The sequence below is a fragment of the Falco cherrug genome, chromosome 1 (genome assembly GCF_023634085.1).
Source record: "Falco cherrug isolate bFalChe1 chromosome 1, bFalChe1.pri, whole genome shotgun sequence".
Classification (NCBI taxonomy): domain Eukaryota; kingdom Metazoa; phylum Chordata; class Aves; order Falconiformes; family Falconidae; genus Falco; species Falco cherrug.
In genome coordinates this window covers 82,863,496-82,889,701 of record NC_073697.1, presented here as the reverse complement: position 1 = coordinate 82,889,701, position 26,206 = coordinate 82,863,496, and the positions used below count along the sequence as shown (strand labels likewise).

Below are 26,206 nucleotides of genomic sequence, written 5' to 3'. Positions count from 1 at the left end.
TGTATAAATCCACTGTGGAAACTACCAAGGTGTGCTAGCTCACCTAGCACCCAAACTTGCGCAATTTTTTATTAAAGGCAATACCTCCTGTTCTTAGACTTCTCCATTGATTTTGCACACTGGGTAACAAACTCATTTTTGAGATGACACTTGTACTGAGTGAGTTCTGCCGACGGGTCAGAAGTGAAGGGAGTAGCTTCCTTGGCCCTCCCTGTCTGTCTGCACAGCTGTGAAGGACTGAGCACAACCTTGCCTACTTCCATTGCATACCGTCAATTATTATTTGCTAGAAAAACTAAAACAAGGAAATACAATCCACTGTTGACACACTTGTTAGAGATCTAGTCATTTGCATGTGTGTCCAAAGCACAGAGGTGAAATTCCCACAGAGCATCTGTGCTTGGCTCAGGATTGCAGGGAAAAGCTGCAGATCCCAGTCGTTCCTCACTCAGTCCCCACCCCAAAGCACATGCCGGGGATGCACCGTTTCACTTGGCGAGCAGTTTGTGAGCAGCAGTTGACAGAAATACATGTTCTCTCTTAAGGAGGCAAACTTTATAATTTTTACAACTTCCTTAAAAACTGGGCAGATTTTATTCTTCAGACTTTCTCAGGAAAGCACTATTACGCACACTAAGAAAGTTTTTGCAATTAAGGTACAGAAAACACAGCAGATATGAGGGAAATTCCAGCAAATCATAACACAACTAGCAATTTTGGTTATTTTTTTTTAATTGTGTAGCAATTTTACAATTAAATTTGCTACAATTGTGTAGCAAATTTAGAGGTTATGGGGTATACTTTTGAACTTCTTTCACACAGTGATTCTTCCAATTCTGCAAATTGAAAATGAGACATTTATCTTTTTATACCACCTGTTTCTAATGAGTTCTGCCCTTTAACTATTTAACCTGAGGTACTTTAAAAATTAGTAATTATTACCGGTTCTATCTACTTTTCCATCTAAGGGAAGGAGTTACTGTGATAGGGAAGGCAAACAATGGCATGCTTGTACAAGAAGATTTTCCATATGAAAAAGTAACTGAACTAATGGTAGCTAAACTTGTTGCTTTGGAGGCCCAGATGATGCTGTGTACAGTTCGTATACCCTTGCCTACTGTTTGAATTGAAAGGGAAATTAAGTTAATAAAGTTTTAGAATTATTCTTAACAAAGCAGAAGGAAAACAGAGAAAATTCTAACCCTGATATATGAGAATTTGTTAGCTGAGTTACACATCAACTTAATGAATACTCTGGGTAATATCAAATTGTATTAACATTGACTAATCACATTGATTACAATCTTCTATTAACAATTGCTGCCTGTCAGTAAACCTTATCTACTGGTACAGATATTTATAAAATATTTTATGCATTAATATTTATTGCCAAATACTTAATGTGTAAGAATTAACTTTGGAGAGTAAAGATAGACTTTCAAGCTGAAGAAGAAAGCAAACAAAAAAACCCAAGCCCCCTCGCCTTACAGCAGGCACTAGAACTTCAGAAACTCAGCACTAGGGGCCACTCTGAGCCAAGCAATGTCGGGAAATAACTTACACACTGAAAATATCCCAGGAAATCCATTAATTCAATGGCAAAACACTGCTTTCAATTTCAGTGATTTTGCCAAAGAACAAAACTAAATGGTAAACATGAATATTATATTCTTAAGGTCTTAAAAGAGAGCCTTCAGTATTGTTTTTTCTTATTCTCCTTTGACTTGCCTTTCCTTTTTAGCTCTACAGGAATTTAACAGCTGTTTACACAAACCCCAGACTTTTGTTTAAGTTAGAACAGGAAAGTAATGGAGGGGCATCACATGCCCCAGGGAAGTATTGCCATTACAAATACAAAGAAAAGCTACTGAATCTTTTACAGAGTAGTGGCATGAATCCTAAGAAATATCTCCGATTGTCTATGCCAGTACCTTCTTTTTCTCAGATTGTTTCAAAATCTTTTAATTGCTTACCCAAGAAAGAGAGAGAGAGACAGAAGGAGAAAGAAAATATTAGAGAATACTTTCTGCAACCTCAGACTTACTGTTCTTAAGGTCTCATTAGATTTAGTTGTAACATTATCTTATCTGTTAACTCATCCCATTCCTAGAAAAGAAATGCCTGAGTATCTTCCACTAAAGACAAAGGAGAAGTTACTAGTAAAGCACATCCCGATTTTCTGACCTGTAGAATGCGTTGCTTGGAAGCCTTTTCTTTGAACTGATGCATCAGAAATAAAGCGGAGAAACATTTTGTTTCCAGTAGCAATAAGAGGATCTGGTATCTTATTGCCACATAAGCGTCCCAGAATTGGTGATTTTTCACTTTCACCATCAAACACTTCCAAGTGGTCATAAGCACATTCTTGATGTTGTTCTATCTCAAATTCATTGAAGGTCTGGGGGGGGGGGGAAAAAAGGCAAAATGACTCAATGTAGTACTGTGTTTACTGTACTTACGTGATACATATGTACTGTTAGCATTTTTCACAAAACAAAGTAGATGCAGTTGACAGATTGAACATCACTGCCCCTACAAGCCCGTAGCTTTGAGTAACATACAGATTTTGAGAAAACGGAGAAACAATTAAGACAGTGAACTTCAAGACAGCATCATCCTTCACATAGAAAGGCATTAGAATCTTTATAGCTAATGAATATCCATAAAAGAATATTAAATCTAGAATATGATGGCCTTTCTGTTTGCAGGATTATTCCAAATTTCACAGAAGATTCGAAACAGCAAAAAGCAGGAAATTATTGGTTCCTCAGATAGTTGAGGATTGACTAAAATATCTGTAAAACATAATGCACTCCCCCCCTTTTTTTAAACTTACCTCACACTGCAACTAAAGCCTTTAGAACGACCATTCCACATAAACAAGTTGTGCATGAAACTTGTATTTTCTAATCTATCTAATCTATTATCTATTTTTTATTATTACAACACTAACAATATGCTTTCCCAAGAAAATTCAAATTGCTGCCATAGTCTGAACACACACTAGGGCTCACAAACTCTACTTCAGGCTTCCCAGGGAGGTGGTGGAATCACCATCCCTGGAGTTGTTAAAAAAACTTGTAGATGCGGTGCTTAGGGACATGGTTTAGTGTTGAACTTGGCAGTAGTGCGTTAACAGTTGGACTTGATGATCTCAAAGGTCTTTTCCAACCTAAATGATTCTATGATTTCAAAACTGTGATGTTTATTCTACACTTCAAAGCATTTATCTTGGTTTCTGAGCTCCTACGGATTCTCAGTCACTCTTAATGCTCATGGCAGCTTTTAAGGACAAGTTTGGGCCTACTAAAAATTCTAAATTGCAAGTGCAGAGCCTGGTCAACTTACTTTTTAAAACTTTTGCAATTTAGATTTCTCAAGCTCAGTATCCAACCAAAGACATGTCCAAAAGTTGTATGCCATACCCTAGAGAAACAGAAAACACATACAACTAATACTTGCTTTTCAAATGTGGATGAGCGTCCGCCAAGACTGGACTGGTATCAACACATTTATTTCAGGGGGACATCTAAGAGATTTCAGCTAAGAATTTTTTACCAGGGCAATCTTTCAACAAGGAACATAAAGCCTGATATATGGTAATTTCCTCTCATGGAAACACTGAGAAGGCAACAAACATACACATCTTCATGAATTTTCAGGAATAACCTACAAGTTAAGGTGAAATTCAAAATCTGTTTTGTTCAACAAAACAGCACAAAAACAGTAATTATAAATGCTCCCATGAGCAGTCATATAGCTGACTGCTTATGAAAAACCCCACCCCACTAAAGAATTAAGAAGCAATAATTAGAAAGAATAAAACTGAACTCTGAAATACTGAGCAAATATCATCGTTATGCATTCTGTCTGGTACACCAAAGGAAATCTGACCTACTGAATCCCTTGTAATCCAGCCATTGGGAAATGTGATGGTAATTTATATTAACAGCTGACCTAAAGGAAATATAAAGAGCTAACACAAAGTTGTCTGCCCAAAGAACCAGAATATTCAGAATAACAGTTTTGTTCTGTGAAAAGTGAAGAGTTGCATGATGCAGTGGACATAGGTTCATCTCACAGGAAAGTTTGGGGGTTTATATTAAGGGACTGAATCTGCAGAGGCACTAAAACCAGCTGTACAGCTGTCCCTGCTGCTGCTCTTGAATTGTAGTCAGCCATTCTACTTCTATGGTGCCAAGTATGTGCTGTCATTTATACCCAAGTAAAATCTGATGGATTAAAAAACAAACAAACAAACAAAAAAACCCCAAAAACAAAACCAAAAACACCCCAAAAACCAGAAAGATGAGAGACTAACTGTAATGGAGTTAGTTAAATATAGAATTGATTCAAGCCAACTTGGAATCAACAGGAGAAATAGATATGATCCAAGAGCAGCCTGCATAACTTAGTTCTCTTTTAGAGGAAAATTGTATCAGTTTTGTCCCCTTCTCAAAAGTACAACAAAAAAACCAACCAAACAAACAAAAAAATCACTCTCTAGGAAGCACTTCTCATCATGAACTGTAAGATACACCTATTATTTTTAACATTAGACTTATCACTGGGAGTCCTAAGCCTCCAGAGGGACAGTACATGATATATTGGGTCCCACAAGGAAAAACAGAGAAAGTTCTAAATCTGTTGTGATTCTCGCAATTATAAAGAGAATCAAATGAATTTGTTTTTGAAATGAAAAGTAGATCTTAATATGAATTCTTTCAAAAGCTCAAAATGCCTGATATTTCAAAACACCCACAGAAGATCTCAATTAAAAAAAAAAAATGGTCAGTTCCCAGCCCTGGACTAAGAGCAGGCTTGAAAGAGGAGAGCTGACACAAACTTTGTGTGAAGTTGAACGTAACTAATAGTTGCTGCCAACAGAGCTCACAGATAATTTAATAAAGGTGGTAGTATAATTAAATCACACTCCATCTTCCTGGGACAAATACTTTTGAATACCTCCCCCACCATGACTACAATCCCAATTTTGACTGACTCATTAGTGGGGACAGTATTTAGAAATGTTACATATAGCTTCTGAATGTCCAGCCCTTTCTATCTATAACGTCCAACGGAGCAGACACGTTGCTGGCACTTATGGATAGCTGCCTGAATGGGACGCTTCAGTCTTGTCTCGCAAACATCTGGCTGATTAGCTCATGAAAATCGCTCTTTCTGCTACATGCATTTCCAAAGTCATCTTCATCCACACATTTCATTTAAAAATTCTGAAGTGCATACCCATTTTTTTCATAGGCTTCTTAGTAACACCAAATGCTTAACTTTAGCCTTCTCAGGAAAAGGCTTTTCGACAATTATCAGAGTGAGAGCAATCACAACAAAAGATTAGTTTCTCTATACACACCCCTCAAAAAACAAAGCACAGTCTCATAATTCATGTGGTTTGTTACCATGAAGAAACCAATTCTTTCTTTGTCCAATTTGACTAAGTAAATTGTGAGGAGTGAACTTAAATACAGTGTAGAAGTCCACGGAAAAATATTTATGTACAGTGGAAGTATGGTATTGATATGTCATCTTGCTGTACTAGACAGACCTTAAAGATATACACACAGAATTTAGTAGATTGACCCTACTGGCTTGCACAGAGAAGTGCATTTCAGACTCTAAATCATGGAGATATTTTTGAAAATTCTATCTAGTAAAATTCTGTCTGATTTTTCCAATTTCACTGGCAAAAGCCAATTAAAAAACCTTTTCTTTTAAAACAGACCATGTGATATTTCACTGAAGAAATCTGAATGCTGAAATTTTGCCAAAGTACTGAAAAAAGCTTTCACAGTGACATGCCCATGCCTGGCTGGCTTTGGTTTACTCAGCCAGGCTGAACACTTGCTCAGAAGTGGCAGTAGGAAGGCTGCCTGGACCAAAAACCTGTTTTTCACCCTTTGAATGGACAGAGCGTGCACACCACTCGTTTTCCCACACACCACCCAGAGCAGTTTAACCATTTTACTTCTGGTGAACAGGGACCAATACACGATCCTGCACCAGCACCAGTAACCGGGGTTTTGGTTTTGGCTAAGGTCAGCAGTTACGAGATGACAATATCACTTTCATCCCTGCATCAGTATTGGCTATTGCTTCCACCTCTCTGAAGCAGAGATATCTCTCTTCAGAAGTTTATTTTCTCCAAAACGTTTGTTGAATAAGTTTATCAGATTTTAAAATATGTTAAGGCCAGCTTTTGTTGTGGCTGTGCAGAGTACTCTGGCTGAAGGAACGCTGGGGAGGAGCTCAAAGCAGAAAAGCGCCCTGATCAGGTCTGTGCCTCCCGCATGGTGCAGAGGCTACGTAACCTCAACAGATCTCCAAAGCTCTCTAAGCTGTGCTTAGCCTGTCTTCAGCCACCAGCACTGTCCTCAGCCAACTGGACACAAAAGTCACTTAGGTCTACTTAGGCTGCTCTTCTACATATGTTAAAATTTGGAGCCACTTTTAAATAAGTCCAGATTTTTGGGTTTTGTATATTCTCTTCCTCCCCAAAAAGTACAGAACAGAAGCACAAAAGGTGTGTTCAGAGGACTGTACTGTTCATAACTTCTGATTTTGCTTATTCTATATATTGGAGTTCGCATAAATGGCCTTTGCCATATTTGTCAAAACTTTGTGCACATTTTATGAATTGCAACAATGATATAGTAAAATCTGACAGGAGAAAAGTATTCCTACTGCCTTTTGCTGTCCAGAGTATTTACAATCACCATAAACTTAAATTCACAGCTGTGTGATACTGAGCAGCCCTAGCAGGCCAGGAATGGTCAGGAGTCAGCAGGTTTTTAAAACAGTTCACTTCTGGGCAGCAAATGGAGAGTAAAGTTTAGTAACAGTTCTGTATCATTGAGTAGCCATTTGAGAAGCAGACTGGGTTGAACAGAAGAGAAAAAGGATGAGCAGGCAGAAACTCACCAGTTTGACCCTCTGCCCTGGGGTGGCACTGATTTCCCACGTGCACTCCTTTCTGCTGGGATACTTGTCGGGCCAGTTGGGACTTGTGATGATGCCGTTGGGACTGTGGATCTTCTGTTCACACTCAGCTGTGCCAACAGTGATAGCATCAGTTAGTCTGGGGGTCTGCATTCAGAGGTAACAGAAAAGCTCTTTTTTTGTCAGGGGACCCGCTGAAGGGAAAGGACCCCTTAGGAAGGCAGCCAAACACGCTCTTCAGTGTGTGCACCATCATGTTCTTCCCCTTTGGCACACTCTTTATGGCAATTAACCCGGTACGCTTGTTTACTGATTGTTGTGAAACATACACTGCCGATTACAATGGTGGCTTTTTCTAATATTATAAAGAAATATAAATAAATATTAAAATTTAATCAGATATTTTGCTATTCCCTTCTACATACAAGTAAGTATGAAAATCCATATTAGAAATCTTGCTACTCCAAATAGTATTTCTTGAACTATTTCTTTTTCTTTCTTCTCCTAATTTTCATAATGCAGCTACAGAGCAATCATTTTGATTTCTAAGCCACAATTTCTAAGGACATATATACAACTAGAGAACAGCTAAAACTAAACTGTGAGTATGTACCAAGGACAGCTTAGTCATTCACATTGTAACTGAATTACTAGTAGTGCACCTCCGTAAATAAATACGAAGAACTAAAACTTAAACAAGTCAAGAAAGAAACTAGTTTCGGTTTTGTATTTAGTTTTTTTGACAATCTCAAATTGCTTTACAAATACCACAGAATTATTCAACAAGAATCTTTTAGAGTACACAAGAATCATTCCAACAACAGTGAAAATGCAAATGCTTCACAAAGGGCACATCTTTATTCACAAATTAAATCCATGCTAGAATACAGCCTTGTAGCTCACATAATATTGCAGGCCTGAGGTTCATTTGCAGATAATCTAAATTCTACTTAAGCTCCAAAGTCTACTGTTTTCTTGGAGGCAGCCACACCTTGAGACAGCAAATAGGAGGAATGATGATGCATAGGGACTTGACTGGAATTTAGATTGTCTGAATATGTCCCCTAAAATAAACCCAGAAAGGGCAGATACAGTTTCAACCTGACTGCAAGGAAACTAACTGCCACTGACAGGAGCAAATGACAACTTTACCAGGTTTCTCTCCAAAAACTCTATCCCTGTGTTTAATACATGATTAGGTAAATACGCTATCACAGCTTTAAATGTTCTACACCTCACAGAACTATTAGAAGTAGCACTCCCTGCCAATGATCCCAAGTTTCCAAACTGCATGCCTGTGGATGCTGGGGATGGAGGGGATAGGAAAGGGGGGCTGGGGAAGCGTTTAAGACCAAAAGCCTAAGCCCCCATTAGCAAGATCTTTTCCTTCCCTTTCTTTTCTTTGGCCAGAGAGCTGCAGAGAGTTTCTGTAAGACAGTTTTATAACTGACCATTCAAATAGCTTACTACTTACCCTCCTTGCAGTCATGTTTGTTTTCGTGCAGCACAAATCCATTTCTGCACTGGCAAACATAGCTTCCTACCGTGTTGATACACTCGTGTTGGCAGCCACCATTGTCCTTCGAACACTCGTCCTTGTCTAAGAAACACACAACAAGGTCAAGTGAGCATCAATATTAGCAGTAGTCCTTGTTACCAAAAAAGAAGGTTTAGCACAGTGTTTGAGTCCAGAAAAGGATAAGCTAAGGCACAGTCACTCTTCTTAGCATGGCAGTTTTATAGTAACTTAGTCCTAGCCGCACATTGCTCAGCCTGCAACCTTGCACCATGGCACAAACAGTCTGTCTCCTCTTTCTAGAAAATGAGAGGTAGTTCCCAGAGGAGAGGGACACTAGTAAAACAATCGAGCTAAATCAAAGAAGATGATGGTTAACTAGCACTTACTTTTTCAAGTGGTCTAGCTGGTGAAAAATTTCATAAATATCTCATCCAAAGCTTTATTTCAGTAAACAACAGGAGTGTAATTTATGAGCAACACACATGAAGTGTTCTAACTTTATGCAAATTCCATAATTTAACAGTGGTACATTGAAAGGAACATGCAGGCCAAACAAGGTTTCAAGCTCTGCACATCAAATATGTAAGATAAGAAGGATGTAACACAAACTTTTAAAATAAATGTATTTGGTTTTCCCCAGCAGAGTGACAGTGTGCTTTACTGGAATCTGGACATTATAGAACATCACAAAAATGAAAAATATTTCATTGAAAAACATACAAAAGAAATTGGCATTAGTTATTTCAAGGAGATCTACAATACAGCATGCAGTTCTGTTTATTAACATATAATCCTTCAAAAGAGCTTTTAGTGTGTTAGAAGTAAAGCAGAGAGTAGGGGAGGAAATCTGACCTGCATTAAACAGCTACAAATTCATTGCATGGAAAAAAGCCAAACCAGATTAACAGGCTGTCACTCTAGCAAAAGGCCTCAGCTGCCACCCTTCTATGTCATTCAGCTGCTGTCATTTTAGGTGAGGTTGGTCCATTTAAAAAGAGGCAGACTGCTCCTGACACATACACGTACACATACATGTGAGTATGTACGCACATATATACACAACTACATATAGGTATAGACACATATATATGAATCCTGAGATATAAAAATATATGCCTATATAAATATGTATTTTTATATATATATAAAAACACATACATATTAAAAAACCCTTTCTCTTACAAAACGTCACATGCAAAAGAGAGGAGGAAAAGAGCAAAGAAATCGTTGTCATCCCAGAGGTCCAGTTGTTGCAGGGCTGGAATGCGGAGCATTCACCCCCTTCAGCCTCACCTACCCTGGAAAGCAGCAGTGAGCATTATCTCTAAACAAGGTAGCATGCGATGTTTCAGACTCCAGTAGGCGCAGTAAGAATTTCTATAGATTACAAACCACTATGGATAATTTAAGTCTCTTTTCGCTGACTTGCTCATGCATTTTTTCATTGCCTTTACTGATACCCATATTCAGTAACACAAAAAGGAAGTTTGCATTACAATGGCATACACATCAGCCTTATCTGCCAAAATGTATGCAACACTTGACCCATTGACTTGCAAGTCCTTCCACAAAAATCAGCTTCTACTCATAGTACATGATGCTAATGTACATTTATAGACAAATTCTGCAAGTCAAACACAAACATCCACTGCATTGTGTCTTGTAGTTCTCAAATCTGTTTCCACTGAAATATTTTGGAACCTTTCAGCAAATGTGAACAGATTTGAAGGTTAAGAAACAGTCAAAAATATAGGTAGCTCCCAGAATCATACATCCAAAGGCTTATACTAGTTGTCATTTTGATGATGTAAGAAGCGTAAAAGCTCCACAATACACTATTTATGCACCTTGCAATACAAGTCCCAAACTGAGGCAGTAAATCCATTTAATTTCAAAAAAAAAAAGGCATAACCATTCATCTTTGCAAAAGCAAGCACTATCATAAATCAATTCCATGTTGCAAGTGAAGAATAGTAACAAATGAGAAATTAGATATAACATGAACAAACCTCTTCAGTATTTCCCCTCCTAAGCATTAGTTTGCAGTTTTCTACCAAAATAACAAATGGAAGGCAAGCTCAAAATGCATTCAAGTTATGCTTTCAAGTAAAGAGTAGGTACATAAATTCTAAATAAAAGCCCTGTCCATTTTCGTTGTTCACCAAACTGTGTGAAAATACTGAAAAGTATTTTAACATTAAATAGGCTTATTTTCTGTAAAATAATCTCTTAAGACAGAAGTGCATAAGCAATGCATGGTCCCATGTTGGACCTCCTCAGAGATACGACAGCGGACAGAAGGTAGAAAGGAGAAGCTTTGGAACACATTGGAGCTACAATAATTACTTGTACATAGCTAATCAAGGATGCAACTGTTGAACAAGCCTTCCTTACACTTCATAATTCAGAACAGACTTTCTGTCAAATTGATTGCCCAGTTTCAAAATTCATGAAAAAAACAATTAGTCTGTATTAGTTATAGGAACGAATGTTTTGCCATGTAAAAACAAAGCCATTTGTTATGCTGACAGATGGAAATGAGTCTCCCAGTTCTGAATGGATACTTTCTCTTCTCATTTCAGTACTCAGAACAGGGAAAGATCCATTCTCAATAAAATGTTAGATTGAATCATTCAGAGGACAAATGGTCGTAACTCTGAGACCCTCAGAGGCCACCAGTCTGTGAATAATACGTACTCGGCCTGAAGGGACCTGTATCAAATCCTTGCAACATTGAAAACCAAAAATTTTCTCTTTGCAGGCAGCTTTCTTGTCTGTGGAAAAAAACGTACCAGAATGGCACCAGAGATGAGTTTGTGCTCCAAAACATATTTCCTCAAGGCTAGAAACACTCCAGCCTTCTCTTTTTAACTGCTTAATGAATCATCACCCCCAAAAAATGTCCCAACAAACACCATTTCTGTATTACATCAAATTCCATGTATGTTTTGAATGATCATGCAAAGAATCATGTTTATTTAAAACACTGGAGTAACTCTAAAACTTATGATAAATAGACATTTGGTAACATATTATCACTGGGTATTAATCATACTACTACACAAAGACTGTTTTAAAGAAATCATTAGGCTATCTTCCCTGAAACATCACAGAATTAAAAAAAAAAAATTATTGGGTTTTTTTTTTTCTCTTCTAGAGTTAATTCATGGAGTTATTTTACACTTCGCTAGTCTTATGGGCCCAGCAGACAATAGGTCACTGTCTTAACAAGAGCAGGAAAGAGAGAGGAGGACAGAAGAGAGAGGGAGAAAGAATGAAAACCGTTACTGGAAGCTTTCAGTTTAGAAGCCTAATACCCAATTCCAACAGTTATATTAGAAGTTTTGTAAAAAATAGTGTCTCATGACTCCCTAGTTTCTTCTCTTTATCCAAGAAACTTGATTATAAATATACAAGAGTGTCTCTGGAGATTAGCTAGATCCCTGCAACGGCCTTTCCTAACTCAGCTTTCTTCAGAACTCTCCTATCAAATGTAAATTTTACAGCATGTTGAAAAAAAGTTTTTCTCACTTTCCAGTAGCACCTGTCTGGCTATTAACACCATTTTACAGCCAAAAATGTAATTACATCTTGTCTTATATCAACATAAATACCTTCCTAATGCAGGTCATCTGTTGCCCTATGTCACTGTTTGCTTTCACAGTTTATCACAGTGGGTTCCAAGCACCCAAAAACGGCTGTCATCTCAGCTGGAGCTGGGCCATGCTTTCTCAACTGTAGCCATGGCTGCAGAATTCACCACCAAAAAAGTTGAAGAGGGGAAAAAAATAAAAAAGTTCTTTGGCTGTGCTTTAGGCACACATCACAGTTCCTAATCTTCAGACTAATCTGATTTATCCACCTGTCTCTGTTGCTGAGCATTTCCTATACCCTTTACTGGTGAACAGACTGCAAGATGCAGTGTTTTACTCATTACTGACTTTTTCATGATGTCTTTACAACCAAATGCTTACACATATTTCCATTGTGATTTAATTAATAAAACTGTTCAATGCCTTCCAACAAGTATCTTAGACACTAGCATTAAGTATTTCTCCACAGCTATAATTCTAGAAGTATTGTATTCTGGACACAAGTGTATAAATAGGCAAAAAAACCCGCTTCGTCAGCTGAACACTGATCAACTATCAACTCCCAAAAGTCAAAATACTTGAAGTCTCATCGACAGACCAATAGCATATTATGTCCATATTAAGGAATTCAGGGGTAAGAGTGTTCCTGACAGCCATGAGAGTTCTGTCTGATGAATTATTCAGAGATGACCACCGCTTTTTACATCATTTAAATTCAGAAGTTTGATTTGTCTCAAGCATTACAAATTTTCCGTTTTAATCAGGAAATAGGGGAATTAAAAATCAAAAGGGGAAAGCCAGACAGAATAGAACAGAATCTGCTAGAAATTTTAACAACTAGAAGAGAATTGAGAAAGAATAAAAATAAAATATGAAGTATCTGAATTTACATGAAATAAGAGATTATGGCAGAAATGCATTATGAAACATTCAGCAAATGTATATATTTACCAATTCAAAGACTATTTTATATCAAACTACCTTTCTTTGAAGGGGATTAGGTATATAGTATATCCAGGACACACCACACATTTCTATTCATTAAAAAAACATACATAGTTCAGACTTATCCTGGGCTAATGAATTTATGCTAGTGATCAATGGCATCATTTAAAACATATTTTTTAAATTACCAGGAAAAAAATGTTTTCAACTCAGGAGAAAAGGGAAGAACATTTAATTCAGAACTGAAAAAGGCAAGGAAAAAAATGGTTCTGAAGGATTCCAACCTAATGCTTTGAACTCCATGAATTATAGTCCGGTCTTTCCCCAACATACTGCATTGGCCTGATTTCTTCCTGGATCCCACTCATAATATTAATAGATCATTTAAACAATCCAATAAATAAATAAATAAATAGATAGATAGATAGATAAATACACCTTTGAAAATCAGCTATCACTTTGAAGAAAACCCAAATTTAACTGACTATAAATGTGTAGACGTTCAGCATGTCCACAAAACACAACTTCTGAACTACAAAGCTTACACAAACTACAAAGCTATCATTGCCAATCCTACCTGGCACAGCCGCATAGATCCTGAAAATACATAACGAACTTCATTTGCAAGGCATTTTGAGAACTGGAACATGTCAATGCTTATTCTTGTAAAAAGTCAAAATACGTGACAATTCCTGCTGGCACTACCAGGCCTACACGAAATGACTACTGGTGTGTTTCTAGGAGGAAGCTCTCTTGTGTGCATATACATATTTACTACAAATAATGAGTAAACCTTGAAAGCTTCTTGCTAATGTAAAATATAAATTTAAAAGTAGAAAGTGTTACTATATGTAAAGATGATCAGAGAAATGTGATGCCTAGAAAAAATAATACGCTTTAGAGAAGGTAAACATGTTAATTTGTTTCTATGAGATTTCTATGAGATTAGACTTTTTTTCATCTTTCACAATTGCTTAAGAAAAACATCAAAGTAGTCATAATGAGAAAAATTGAAAGTCTAAACTGTCTTAACAGTTATTTTACTCTCTTTCCAAACCACATCACTTATACAATCTACTGTTTCTTATTACTTGTTCATAGTTGTTACCAGTTATTAAAGGTAAACAATGAAATATTTCATTTCAGTTTTGATAAAATATTATAGCAAACAAACACTAATAACAGGGCCTGGTAATACCTCTTGCTAGCATTATCAGAATTCTCCAGATTCAGATTTTTAACCGCTATCAAGTAGCCTGGGGCAGAATTCAAATCCCAGATGCTTTTGGCTGACTTCCAGCCTGGGGACACGGGCAGATGCATCTGTTTTGTTGTGTTGTTTTACACAAGGTAACATACCTATGTACATGTGCATCTGCAAACACACAAGAAAAACACTAAGCAAAATGCCACTACTAACACCAGGTGGTATCCTGCCACAGTCAGATTATTATGGTCTAGTCTCATTGGGTAATTGCAAAGACCACTGTTGTGCCAGTATTTCCTCACATTTTCAGCTTCACTCATGTCTAACTTTATTCAGTGATACATGTCCTCAGATGATGTAAACTTCCGTCGCTCCGATCTGCCTCAGTGAAATTGCACTTCTAACTAAAAGGACACACATTTTTGCAAAAGCAAGGTCTTAAACACTGTTCTGCAAAACATTAAGCAGCACAGTTTGGCAAGAAAGTACCCATAATGTTAAACAAATGTTGTAGCACAAAGTGATAATTTCATAACTAATGCAATCTATTAAGAGACCAGAGTGAAAAAAATACGAGTGTACACTGCATGTAATTCATATCACATTACAAGTGGGATTTGAAAAAATAGCAACAAAACTTGAGATAAAAAAATTAATCTAGTCAAAATATAGGAAGACTTAGTAAATTTGCTTTTTTCCTCCCTTTCTCACAAAGTTTATTTGCCTCCGCTGTTATCTAAATATATATATTTATATATGCGTTCCATGTATTTTCTACAGACATTACCATTCAGAACAGTATTTTAACACAGGACAGCAGTTTATGCTTGTGTAAATAAAACAAATTCAAAGATTCAAAGCTACCAGGAAAATGATAAGGGAAAAGGCCACTCATTTTCATACCAAAATACTATTCACTGCACCTGGTCAGTGTATGCTCAGGGGCACTCACAGATATACAAAGTAATTTTCTATACCTGAGAAGAAGTGTGCCTTGAAGCCTTTCTTTGACACAGTGTTGTCAGATCTGAACTCAATTCGCATGTTGTTGTACTGAGAGGTGATAACTTCAGGCACTTCTGTACCGCAGAATTTACCATGTAGTTTAGAATCAGAAGAAAGGCCACTACGAATCTCCACATAATCATATTTGCAAACCTGAGAAAAGAAAGAAAAAAATTTTGGGCTAACCAAAAGAAAAGCATGAAGTTGTTTACAAATGCAAGAACTCTGACTGGTATATGCTGCTCGGAAATAGGTTAATAATAACTTTTTTTTCTATTCCCTGACTCTGAAAACATTTGTAAATGCTTACAAACATTCACTGATTTTGTGTAAGAACATTTCAAGGTGATTAAGGCAGAGCTATACTATGCATTACATTCAAAACTATATTTTGATAGATACTAATCCGTGTTTAGTACCTAAATTTCAAGATGCTTAGTAGCCTTTCCATTTAATCTAAAAAGTAAAAATTCCAGTGACATTACCGTAAAATCTAAGAATATTTACCCTAAAAATTATACCTATCTTTGTGCTACAAACCACATACCCAGAACCTACAAACCTAATGCTTGCATCTTATAGACTTTTTTAAAAAATAGTAATTTTCACTTAGAAACTTAAAAGGTAAGTTTTTATCATAACGTATTTAAGACATTCATTTATTTACAAATATATAAATCTGCACTATTAAAACCATACATCTTTAATAGCAGCATAGCTATAATTTGGAAGGCTGATGCATGTAATTTTCATTAAAAGGTTAAAAACCAAGTGAAATAATGTAATAAAAAAGCCTTATGCAAGACCTACTACTCGTGATAATACTTTCAATGCATAATCCCTTGGCCAACCTAAAGCCTTCCACCTCAAAACTTCTAAGCTTCTTAGGCTCAACTATCAATCATTTAATCAAAAATGTCCCAGTTGTCTGCAATTAATAGCTTAAGAGAAAACAGTGGCCAGGAGGATTCATACAGAGCTTAGATCATCCATTAAATCCAAGTTATATTTGATGAATCACAATTTGTAGTCAAACAAGAAATGTCAGGGGAGCTGGAGGAGAACTGCAGAAAAGGATGTGTGTTGGCTTTTGCTGCTCTCTCTTCCTACAAATTATTAAATTATTATCAACATTTCATATTGTTTATAATAGAATACTTCTAGACCTAGATTAAATTTTCATTGTTACTGCAACAATTTTCATATGTTGCAGAGCTGGAAAGTGACTAATTTGGGTGAAACTACTTTTATACAATATAAAGCACATAAGATTCATAAAACCCGAGTTACTGCCACATGCTGATTTAGAGTAACTGTAAGATAAATTCATATTAATGTATGCAATTTTCAAATATAGCTCACAATGTTAATAAATCCCAGCAACATCAGTGGTGAATTTTGATGGTTGTATATTTTTTGATTAGAAATGAAATGTAATTTCAGATAGGTCTAACTTCCTTCATACTATACAATTACATTTAACTTGTAATTTTTTAAAAAGTAAACTAAAATTGTGAAATGTAAACATAAAATATTAAAATTATAATATTGGAAAAGCCATATTAAACTTGGTCCTAAATGGAGTTCCTATAACAAAAAAAATTACAGCATTTTATGTCTGCACTCAGAAAATATATTAGAATGTTCCAGATATTTGGTGTTTCTTCTGATTTTCACATGTATCATTCTTACTACTAATATTTAACAGTATAAAGCTGAGATTTTGCAGCACATGAGAGGACCAAAGTTCTAAATTATGAAAAACATTATCTATATATTTTTCATATCTGCTTATTTATGTGTCTTGTGTGACATTAGAAAACTGATTTAACCGCATTACACCGCAAGTGTCTTCCTTGAAAATATGGCTTAAGTACCAAGAAAGTGCAGGAAAAATGTTCTACGACTGTTGAAATGGTAATTAAATTTTAACCCTTTGGCATCTGTAAGTTTTTTATTACAACTTTTGCAGTTCTTGTAATAATGGTAATAGGACACCAGTGTAAGATATAAATAATTAAAAGTTTGAATTCCATGGAATTTGAACCCACCCCAAATTATTTTTAAAAAGTAATAAAAGTCTCACATTGCTCCCTCTGCAAATAATTTTGAGATATTTTGGGGAAACCACAGCTGGGTTGTTTGTTCGTTATAAATTAAACTCCAGCTTTTGCCACTTCAGATCTCAGGCCCAACATACGGCCCATCCTCACATCAAATCTGTTGCTACAAATTTGTTTAGTCAGAAATAATATCCTGGGATTCGTGTTCTTAAGGCCATGTGAATAACATCCCGATAGCCTTGATGGCAGGTGGCGTGTGGCAGGGGAACTCAACGGTATGGCAGAGCAGCGCCTAGGAAGCAAAACAGAGGCTGAAAAGTCGGTGTGGAAACCTGTGTTTTACTGATCCACATGCAAAAAACCCTGCAACCCCCACCACTTTGTTTAAAGCTCCAGGAAGCAGCCCCTACCACATGGCGGGCTCTGCCCTGCCCCTCTCCTGCCCCTGGGACGGTTCCCCAGGCCTCTGGCTGCCCAGCTCAGACTGCTACTGCTCTGCCCTGCCCTAGTCCTGCTACTGCTGCTTTTAAAATACTTCTCCCCCGAGAGACCTGTAAGTGATTTAAATGCTCCCTCGCTCTGTAACTAACCACAGCTTCTGTGTATTCTTTGTAGTCACAGTCTGCAAAGATGATTTGGTTTCTCCATATTTTCTCCTCTTGAATTCTTTCCAATATACCTCAGCCATTTGCTCTGTTTCACTTTGTTGATAAAAAAAAGTCAGCTGAGACTCAGCACAGAACATTTCTTTTAAATTTCTTGTAATACATACACATTTAGATGATATGTAAAAGAGAGCTCTTCTCTCCATGTTTGTTTTGAAAGAATCCAGAAACAGTCCCAAAACGAAAACTGGAATATCTGTGGTTATTGTCAGCGTATGGAAGGTCAGCAAGGGTTTCATAAGATAATACCTATTTATGAACATCGTTAAAACTGTTCAGTGTGTAACATCATGCAGATCTTTGTTCACAGTTACTTACTTCATTCCCTTCTAACTCAAAAAATTCAAACTTCATTGAAATTCTGTATTGCGTTGGGGCAACCACCTGCCACACACAGTTTTTGTTCGGCGGATACTCTTTAGGCCACCCTGGTGTGGTTATAGTCCCATTTAGCTTTGTCAGGAGTCCTCCACAAGCAGCTGTAAAATTAAAAGGGAGAGCATCGTTTCTTGACTGAAACTGCTTTACTATAAACAGAAGTATGCTGAGAAGATTCAGTCCTCTCATTACTTATACTCTGCAATGCCCAGGCAGACTAATCAGAATCTTGGTTTATCATGCTTGGTGCAAACAAAGAGAAAGAGACAGGCCCTATCTTGAACAGCTCGCAGGTTTGTGGACAGAGATAAGTTTCAGGACTACACAAGGCGTTATCATATTAATTCTTTTCCCTTCCCTCCAGAGACTCTGGTTATTCTCTCACAGCCTTTCCCATGCAAGTCCTCTGACCTCACCACCCTCCCCAGGACCTTGACCACCCCTCTTCTGACAGACAGTCTGCTTAAGATGCACTTCGCATTTCCCCAGCTTCTCTCCTTGATTATTGACCCAGAATCAGCCCTACCTGTCTCATATTATATAGCTGTATATGCATCCCATAACCTACTAGATAGTGTCACTTTGGGATAGCAGTCATGCAGTCTTCAGTCACAATTACTTTTGCTGAAATATGGACGTTCAAGTAACAGAAAATACCTATCTTTTTCAAATATATGCCAAATAGTCACCTCCATACAACAGAACAATACTGTTCTATGTTTGTGAATGCAGTTCAGATAGCAAAGGACCTTTTTTAATCTTTTCCACCTGTGGAAATTTATTTATTTTTTTTAAAGGAAAGTAATGGGGTTTGAAGGGATTCTCGATCACACTCTGCTGCACTGATACCATTACAGCACTGTCACAGTGCTGGGAATCATCCACAAATCTTTCTAAAGAGCTGGTGGGGGGAAGCACCACCTTCTTCCAACTGCTCCATGCTACTGCTGAATGTTTGAAAAACTGGGTGTTCCTGTCAAGCTGATGGTCTCACACACTACATCTACATCATCCAACACAGCTGGGAGAACTCTCCAGTTTGTGTCAGGGCCCATCTGGCCAACACAGAACACACACCAGTCTTCCTCCTCCTGCCTCAGGTCAGCAGGCAGACTAAACCAAATTCCTTACATAAATTTGGGCTCATGATCAAAGGCCCAGAGATCAAACCTCTGTCTTCATGGTTCTCCTTAGATTAACCCTACTTTCTGTATACTGCCTAATATGCAGATATCAAAATAAATTCTTTTTCCAATGTAGTCACCATTTAAGTGGTGGTGGAGGGTAGAACAACTGAAAAAAACACCTAGCTTGCTGAAATCCATGTTCTAATATCACTGTAGTTGAGGACTATCACCCCCTCATGCACACACACACCCCAAACAAACAAACCAACCCAAGCCCACAGAACCAAAAGCACACAAAACAGAACAAAAAGTACAAAAACCTAAGCAAAACTGCCCCAGATTGTGACAAATCATGAATTAAAGCCTGGAAATTGGAAAAAAGAGACCAGTGAATCGCATCAGAAGAAAACCATAGCCATGAGCACTCCAATTTTCAAACTCCATTTGCTACTTTGCTACTCAGACAGCTGAACTGAGATAAGAATAATCTGTGCTATCCCTCAATTTATTGCTTATGAATAAAAACTGAACAATAATCGGTGCATAATGATCAAGAGCTTTCGCTTCTTTCCTTTGATATGAAATACGTATAGAATGCAAAAGCTTATCTCAGTCCAATCCTATGTTTACACAGACTTCCACTTATCAGGTTTTTAGTTCTCCAATGATTATTTGAACACACTTTGCTCACCCTGAAAAGTACAACTTGTTTCCAGCAAGAAAAGCGCACAATCCTACTGCGAGGGGAAAGGATTTCTCTGAGCTGTCAGCTGGAATACAGGAGCCTGCTCTTCCAGTCTGCCAGCTTCCCAGTCACACCCCAGCCAGAGATGGTCAGGGGGACCATTAGATACTCCAATTCTGAGACAGTGGCACATTGCTCTGCTGAGGCATGTCTCCTCATGCACGGTGGGAGACTTTGCTTTGAGTATGAATAATGTAACAAGTGGTTTGGGAAGGTACAAAATCCTGCTTCGCATCATTCCTAATCAACTAACAGCAGAACCTGCAAAGCTAAATTAAGTGACAGACATCGGATGAACACGACAGCTGTGGGCAGACATTACCCTGGCACCACCACTTAAAAGGGAGCACTGGTTTTCCAAGTTGGGTTCCACAGCCTCACACTGCTAGGGCCCAGCGTATGAAAGGCGTAGTGTTTCACACGGGCAATGGCACTCCGCGAGCTCCGAGAGCCCCCGCACAGCCACACACCCTACCTTCGCAGCTCTTCTTGTCAGGACCAAGCTCATAGCCAGGGTCGCAGGCGCACTGGTAGCTGCCCAAAGTATTTACGCAGCGCTGCTCACAGCCACCATTGTCAGGTTTGGCACATTCATCTTCCTCTGCCAAGACAGGGAATAATGCAAAGAAGTGTTAGGTAAGTACCTTCCTCAGCTGCAATTGCTGGATCAATATTAACCAAGAAAGCTGTATGCTTGCCATTATAAGCCACACGACATAACACACTGTGGTTGCTGACTAGAGGATTTTCAAATGCTAAGGAGACCTGCAATGGAGAAAATAGAAATTTGTCCTTTGTGGGGTTTAGGTGGTTTTTTTTTACAACAATACCTACCGACAGCTGCAGACCTAATTTATAACCACTTTGTGGGCAGCATACAATAATTCAGGCAGCTGTAATCTAAAGGTTGTATAAAGTGTTGAAAGAAAGATTGAAAATCCACAGCAGGGTCACTTGAAGGGCACTTTATCTCCCACAGAATCAATTTGTGCATTATCCCGAATTCATACTCAAAAACAGATTAACAGAATCCTCAAATCCCAGGTTTTCATTCTACTGATATTAAAGGGAACAAGATGCATGGGGATGGGGGAGGGAAAGGAATAATGTATTATCTCTACTAGATCTGAAGTATACCCACGAGATTCATCATTAATATATTCCTCAGATGTTGAATATTGTTTCCTTACACTAGGACAAGCAATTTCTTAGGAATAAAATGGAACTCCCACTCTCATGTGTACAGCCTTCAAGCTCGTAATTGTCTACAGTGAAAACAAGAGTTAAGGGTGAGAAAAGCTTCAGCTTGCGGCTTTTCAAAAGAGCAAAAAGGTTCTCCTGGTGGTGCGAGCTGTATTTCAGGTGTCACCATGGCCACATCACTGCTCCTGGCCTTCGCGCTGCCACGGGCAGCACCGGGTAAGGGGCACGCTGCCACACACCAGACGCTGCAGGTACAGCTGCACTTGCGTGACACACACAGCCCCCCAAACTGCAGGAAGACTGTGAGGCCATTGGCCACTGCGATTTCTCAGCTGTTTTGTTTTTAATTTCTTGCCTACAGAAAGTAATAAATTCATAAACCAGCCTAATGCAGCAAATGAATTAGAAAACCCACAACATTTAGCCAAAAGAAAAAACTTAACAGAAAAGGCTCATTTGTGATTATACTATTTAACTGTATACTTGATAAAGCCATGCCAAAAAAGCCATTTTTTTACAAGATTAGATATGTGTCAAAGGCGTTTCAAAACTAAGCTGATTATTTGTACCTGAAGAGAGCAAGAAGTTGCACTAAATGTGTTCTCTCATTCTTTGGCCATATTTCACAGGGACATTCAAATACCTCTACTGTTCTTGATAAAATTGTATGCCTGGGAAAAAAACGTGCTGGAGACAGTACAGAACTGATATTAGTAAAACTAGGTTGAGAGATATTTTTAATACCCTGAAATAATTTTTCTACTACAAAACCGAGTGATAAGGACTTCACAGCTCCCAAAATATGCTTTAACATTTACCTTTAAAAAAGTTAGCTGCAAACCCTGCTTTGTTAACAGTTCCATCAGAAACAAACTTCATCCACAAGGTATTAGAGGTAGATCTAATGTCTTCCGGCTTGTCATAGCCACAAAAGTGACCAATTAAAGGACTGTTCTCATTCGTTCCATCCCGAATTTCCAAGTAGTCATATGCACAATTATCATGCCTTTCAATCTGTAAGAAATTTTAAAGCAACCTATTTGAACTTGACCATAAATATCAAATATCAATTAGACAACACACAGAATAGAAATTTTTCATAGTTAAGGTTAGGGTTTTCTGCTCAGGGTGCAGACATCAGGAAGATGAACAAACTTGACTGGACTGTTTTCAACTATACCTGTTTTCTACAAGAGAAAAATGTTGAGATGTTACACGGAACTCGACAGTCTAACTGGAAAAAGAGTAACTAAACTAAGACATGCTCACCTTTAAGCCTACTAATGTTCTATCAAATTCCTACTCTGAGCTCAAGTAAAGTACTCTATTCTCACATACACTCAAGTATACAAGATTAATTGTTCAATAACTAAATAGGCCTGAAATATTAATAGAGTTTGAAATATTGAAAAGCTCAAATTTGATTAATATGAGTATGATTTTTATACATTATCAACCTGTGCTATTTCAGGTGATGATCAATATTTTATTTTCTTCCTTTATCCTCAACACTGTGCAAAATTTTGCATTTGTCACTACCCATTGATGTTGCAGGGTAACTAAATAATTACAGTGTATTAACAGTTTGGGGAGTCTGTAGAATTTGATCCAAACACACTTCTAAAATTATCAGCTCTTAAGTAGCTAATAGAACAGATGACAAAAAAATTAAAATCATTTTTCTGCAGCTAATATGCCTGGTCCCTGCTGCATGATTCCCGATTTCAGGTGTATTTTGACTTTATGGGTCAATGAGTGAACCTTTGCCATACTGATGGAGATACCTATTGAAACCAGAACTGAAAATGTCTCTCTCATTAAACATCCTGCCAGATGACATCCAAACATAGACTAATGTGTGAATGGACACGTGTGCATTTCTACTTTTGTAGCAAGCCTTGTGCTCTTTGCATAATAGTATTTACAGAGTCAGTCAGAGTGGGAATTGCACCAAGGAGAAAGCAGGAGCAGCCCAAATATGATACCATCTGGAGGCTAGATAATTTATGATGCCTGTCTTTATTGAGAGAGTATCTTTCCCAACAGAATTAAAAACCCTCTTGATCTGGGTCATTTTACTGCAGGATTACTGCACGTTACTCAAGTAATATAGCATGTTAGTTATAAAAGAATTAACTAAGTTCAAACATTCAAAAATAATTCCTCTAAGAAAACTATTGTTCAACGAACTGGCTGAATTGTGAGGTAGCTGTAGGGATTGGGGTGGAGGGGCAGGACCACAGTCAGGGAGAAGGGGTTGGAGAAGCCTCAGATTTAATTCAGCACATCCAAATTCTGTTAAAATGACAAAGAAGTGAAAGCCAAACCAAACCCAGAAAAATCCACATCTCTGGATAGTTTTCCTGTTAGCATGAGTGGCTGCTGGTATTCTGCTCTAACTGTGCATTACAACCAACACTAAGCTCAGTAACCACAACACACTAAGGAGCTTTCATTTAGCACATTAGGATTTCTGCTTCTTTTATGTAAGATGGAAAATTTGGGGATGGGCCTGATTGATTGTATTTCATCTTAATAGCATCAAAATATGGCACTCACAAAATTTGTCTGTCTTCTTTCCAACTTTTCAAGCATTTACATATGTACTTTCTCCCACTCACTTCTCTGGCACAATCCTTATAGCCATTTACAGTAATTTCTTAGGTGTTTGCTCAGGAATTGCTTTGGGTCAGAGTTTGGGAAATGAATGAGAAAAGTCATGAAGGCCTGGGATGCAACCACCTATTGCTGACTTCAGTGGCAAAAAACCCATGCAGTCAGGTGTGTGTCTACCTGAGCACTGATGCTTTTGACACTGTGATACCAATTCCAAATTTTCATTAATCTAAAGCTTAAACATCGGATATCTTATTCCAATGTGAAACAAATTCTGCCTTGTTTTCTCAGTAAAAATCATACTGCACTCTGATGTAGAAAGAACTGACCTGGTCCAAAGCCCACTAATATCAATGCAGGAATTGTGTATTTTCCACTTGTGTATTTTCCCCACGCGTCTGTGGTCATTTTACTACTCAAGACTAAATTAACGTCTGTTTTTTCCATGTTTCCATGTTCTATGGGGCAATATGCAAATTAAGATTTTTACACAGGCCAAGTGCAACTCTGAGTTACCTGTACCAAATTCCCATTGAGTTGGATTTTTAGTTTCTTTTCTGAGAATCACTCTATTTTGGGCAGAAATCGACAGCTAAAAACACATTTTGTACAGCAGTAAGTTGCTAAACTTTCTAAGACTATAAATATCAACCAACTTATAAAGTGCTACTGATTTTCAATAAAATAATTCAACAGGTGGACATTCTACTTCATTTATTTTTAGCGTACTACTACCGCAAGTGATGCCATTATTATTATCAATATTATTATATTAAGAGATTAAATCATTACACCTATATATAAACTAACAGATAAGTATTGTGGTTTTGAGAAATCATAAGTGGTGTTAAGGCACTTGGCAACCCATGAAAAAGAACCATGTGCTTTGCTTATCTCTACTTCAGGTTTTAAGATGTCATGGTACTCTCCTCTGCGAACACTGCCATACAAAGACCTATTACACTTGCAACAGTCTCTTATTCTTTCTACTACTATGGTAGAAAATCTCAAGTTAATTAAAGGACTTCCAGTGAGTGTAGTTGTAACTGGACTGATCCTGTAAACCTTATTTATTGGAACATTAAAGTTTTACAAAATTTATATTACATGCGGATAGGAAGAAATATGCAAAATGTTCGAAAATGCAAAAAAGCATAAACACGTTTTACAGAAAAATTCATTGCTTATAGGAGAATGGAGGACACTATCAGCTCCTGAAGGCCTTGAAGGAAACCCACAATTTGAATGGCATTGGAGAACTAAGTTGAGAAAATACTAGAAAAATTCCTAAAACAGACACATAAGCACATAAGCGCAAGAAAACTGTAAGTAATCTCCTGGTGAAATGGAAAGCCAGAAATGTTCTCAATATCCATTCTAAAAAGAAAAGAAAATTCCTTGTACATAGTTTCAGTTTTGAAAAAAAAATATTTCAGACTAAAATATATTTGTTTGAAATTCCAGAGTAGCTTTGTTTTGTAGCAGTCCCCCTATATATATAAATAATTAAACAAAAGAGGATCCGAAGAGCAAATCCAGAAGCGATCCTATTTCAGGAGAAATTTCTTCCAATTACTTTCTGACAGGGCTAACTTATTTCTTGATAGTGTCAAATTTCAGTACAGGTAAACATATCCGACTCAGGTCATAGACTTCAGTCATAAAAGGTGGGACATGCGCATCAGAAGATCACATAAACTTTATTCCCTGGCTTATGTAAAAATAATTTAAATGAACACTACTGGCACAAAGATTAACAGGGCCACTCAAATGAGGAAGATTAACAAGGCTTGGCTTGACAAGCCCTCTGGACGGCCTTAGCTGGTGAGACTGCATGCCAACAGAAGTTCTTTAAAAAATTAAATAAAACCACAAGAACCACTAATTTGCAAACGATAGTATCATAAAGGTGACTATAATGAAGCGAAAAGATGAAGTTACCAGTCCCAGCATCTCCGTTGTCATCCAGATACCAGAAAGCGTAGCGGCCCATCAAGCAGCCAAATAAGAAGAGGGTAATCCCACACAGTGCAAAAATGCATTGCCCACAGCAGGCAAAACAAGATGACTCATTGATAACAGTTTGAAATTGAAATTCTGAGCTTCCCTAGTGCCTTCATTTCAGTGTAAAGGTTATTTAAACAGTTATTTTTCCTAGCATTACATATGGATAATGAGAATTCCTC

The 26,206-nt window shown here is 37.5% G+C and overlaps 1 protein-coding gene across 2 annotated transcripts in view; it reads right to left on the bottom strand.

The window, feature by feature from the left end:
* The window catches only part of TLL1 (tolloid like 1), a 139,879-nt gene that overhangs the window by 7,955 nt on the left and 105,718 nt on the right, over window positions 1-26,206 (bottom strand). For both annotated transcript variants that reach the window (XM_005444566.3, XM_055727976.1), the window contains 7 exons: window positions 22,223-22,418; window positions 20,677-20,802; window positions 18,270-18,430; window positions 15,196-15,376; window positions 8,429-8,554; window positions 6,937-7,064; window positions 2,185-2,398 (listed from right to left, as the gene is read on the bottom strand). In XM_005444566.3, coding sequence (XP_005444623.1) covers window positions 2,185-2,398; window positions 6,937-7,064; window positions 8,429-8,554; window positions 15,196-15,376; window positions 18,270-18,430; window positions 20,677-20,802; window positions 22,223-22,418 — 1,132 coding nt within the window. The remainder of the gene's footprint in view (window positions 1-2,184; window positions 2,399-6,936; window positions 7,065-8,428; window positions 8,555-15,195; window positions 15,377-18,269; window positions 18,431-20,676; window positions 20,803-22,222; window positions 22,419-26,206) is intronic.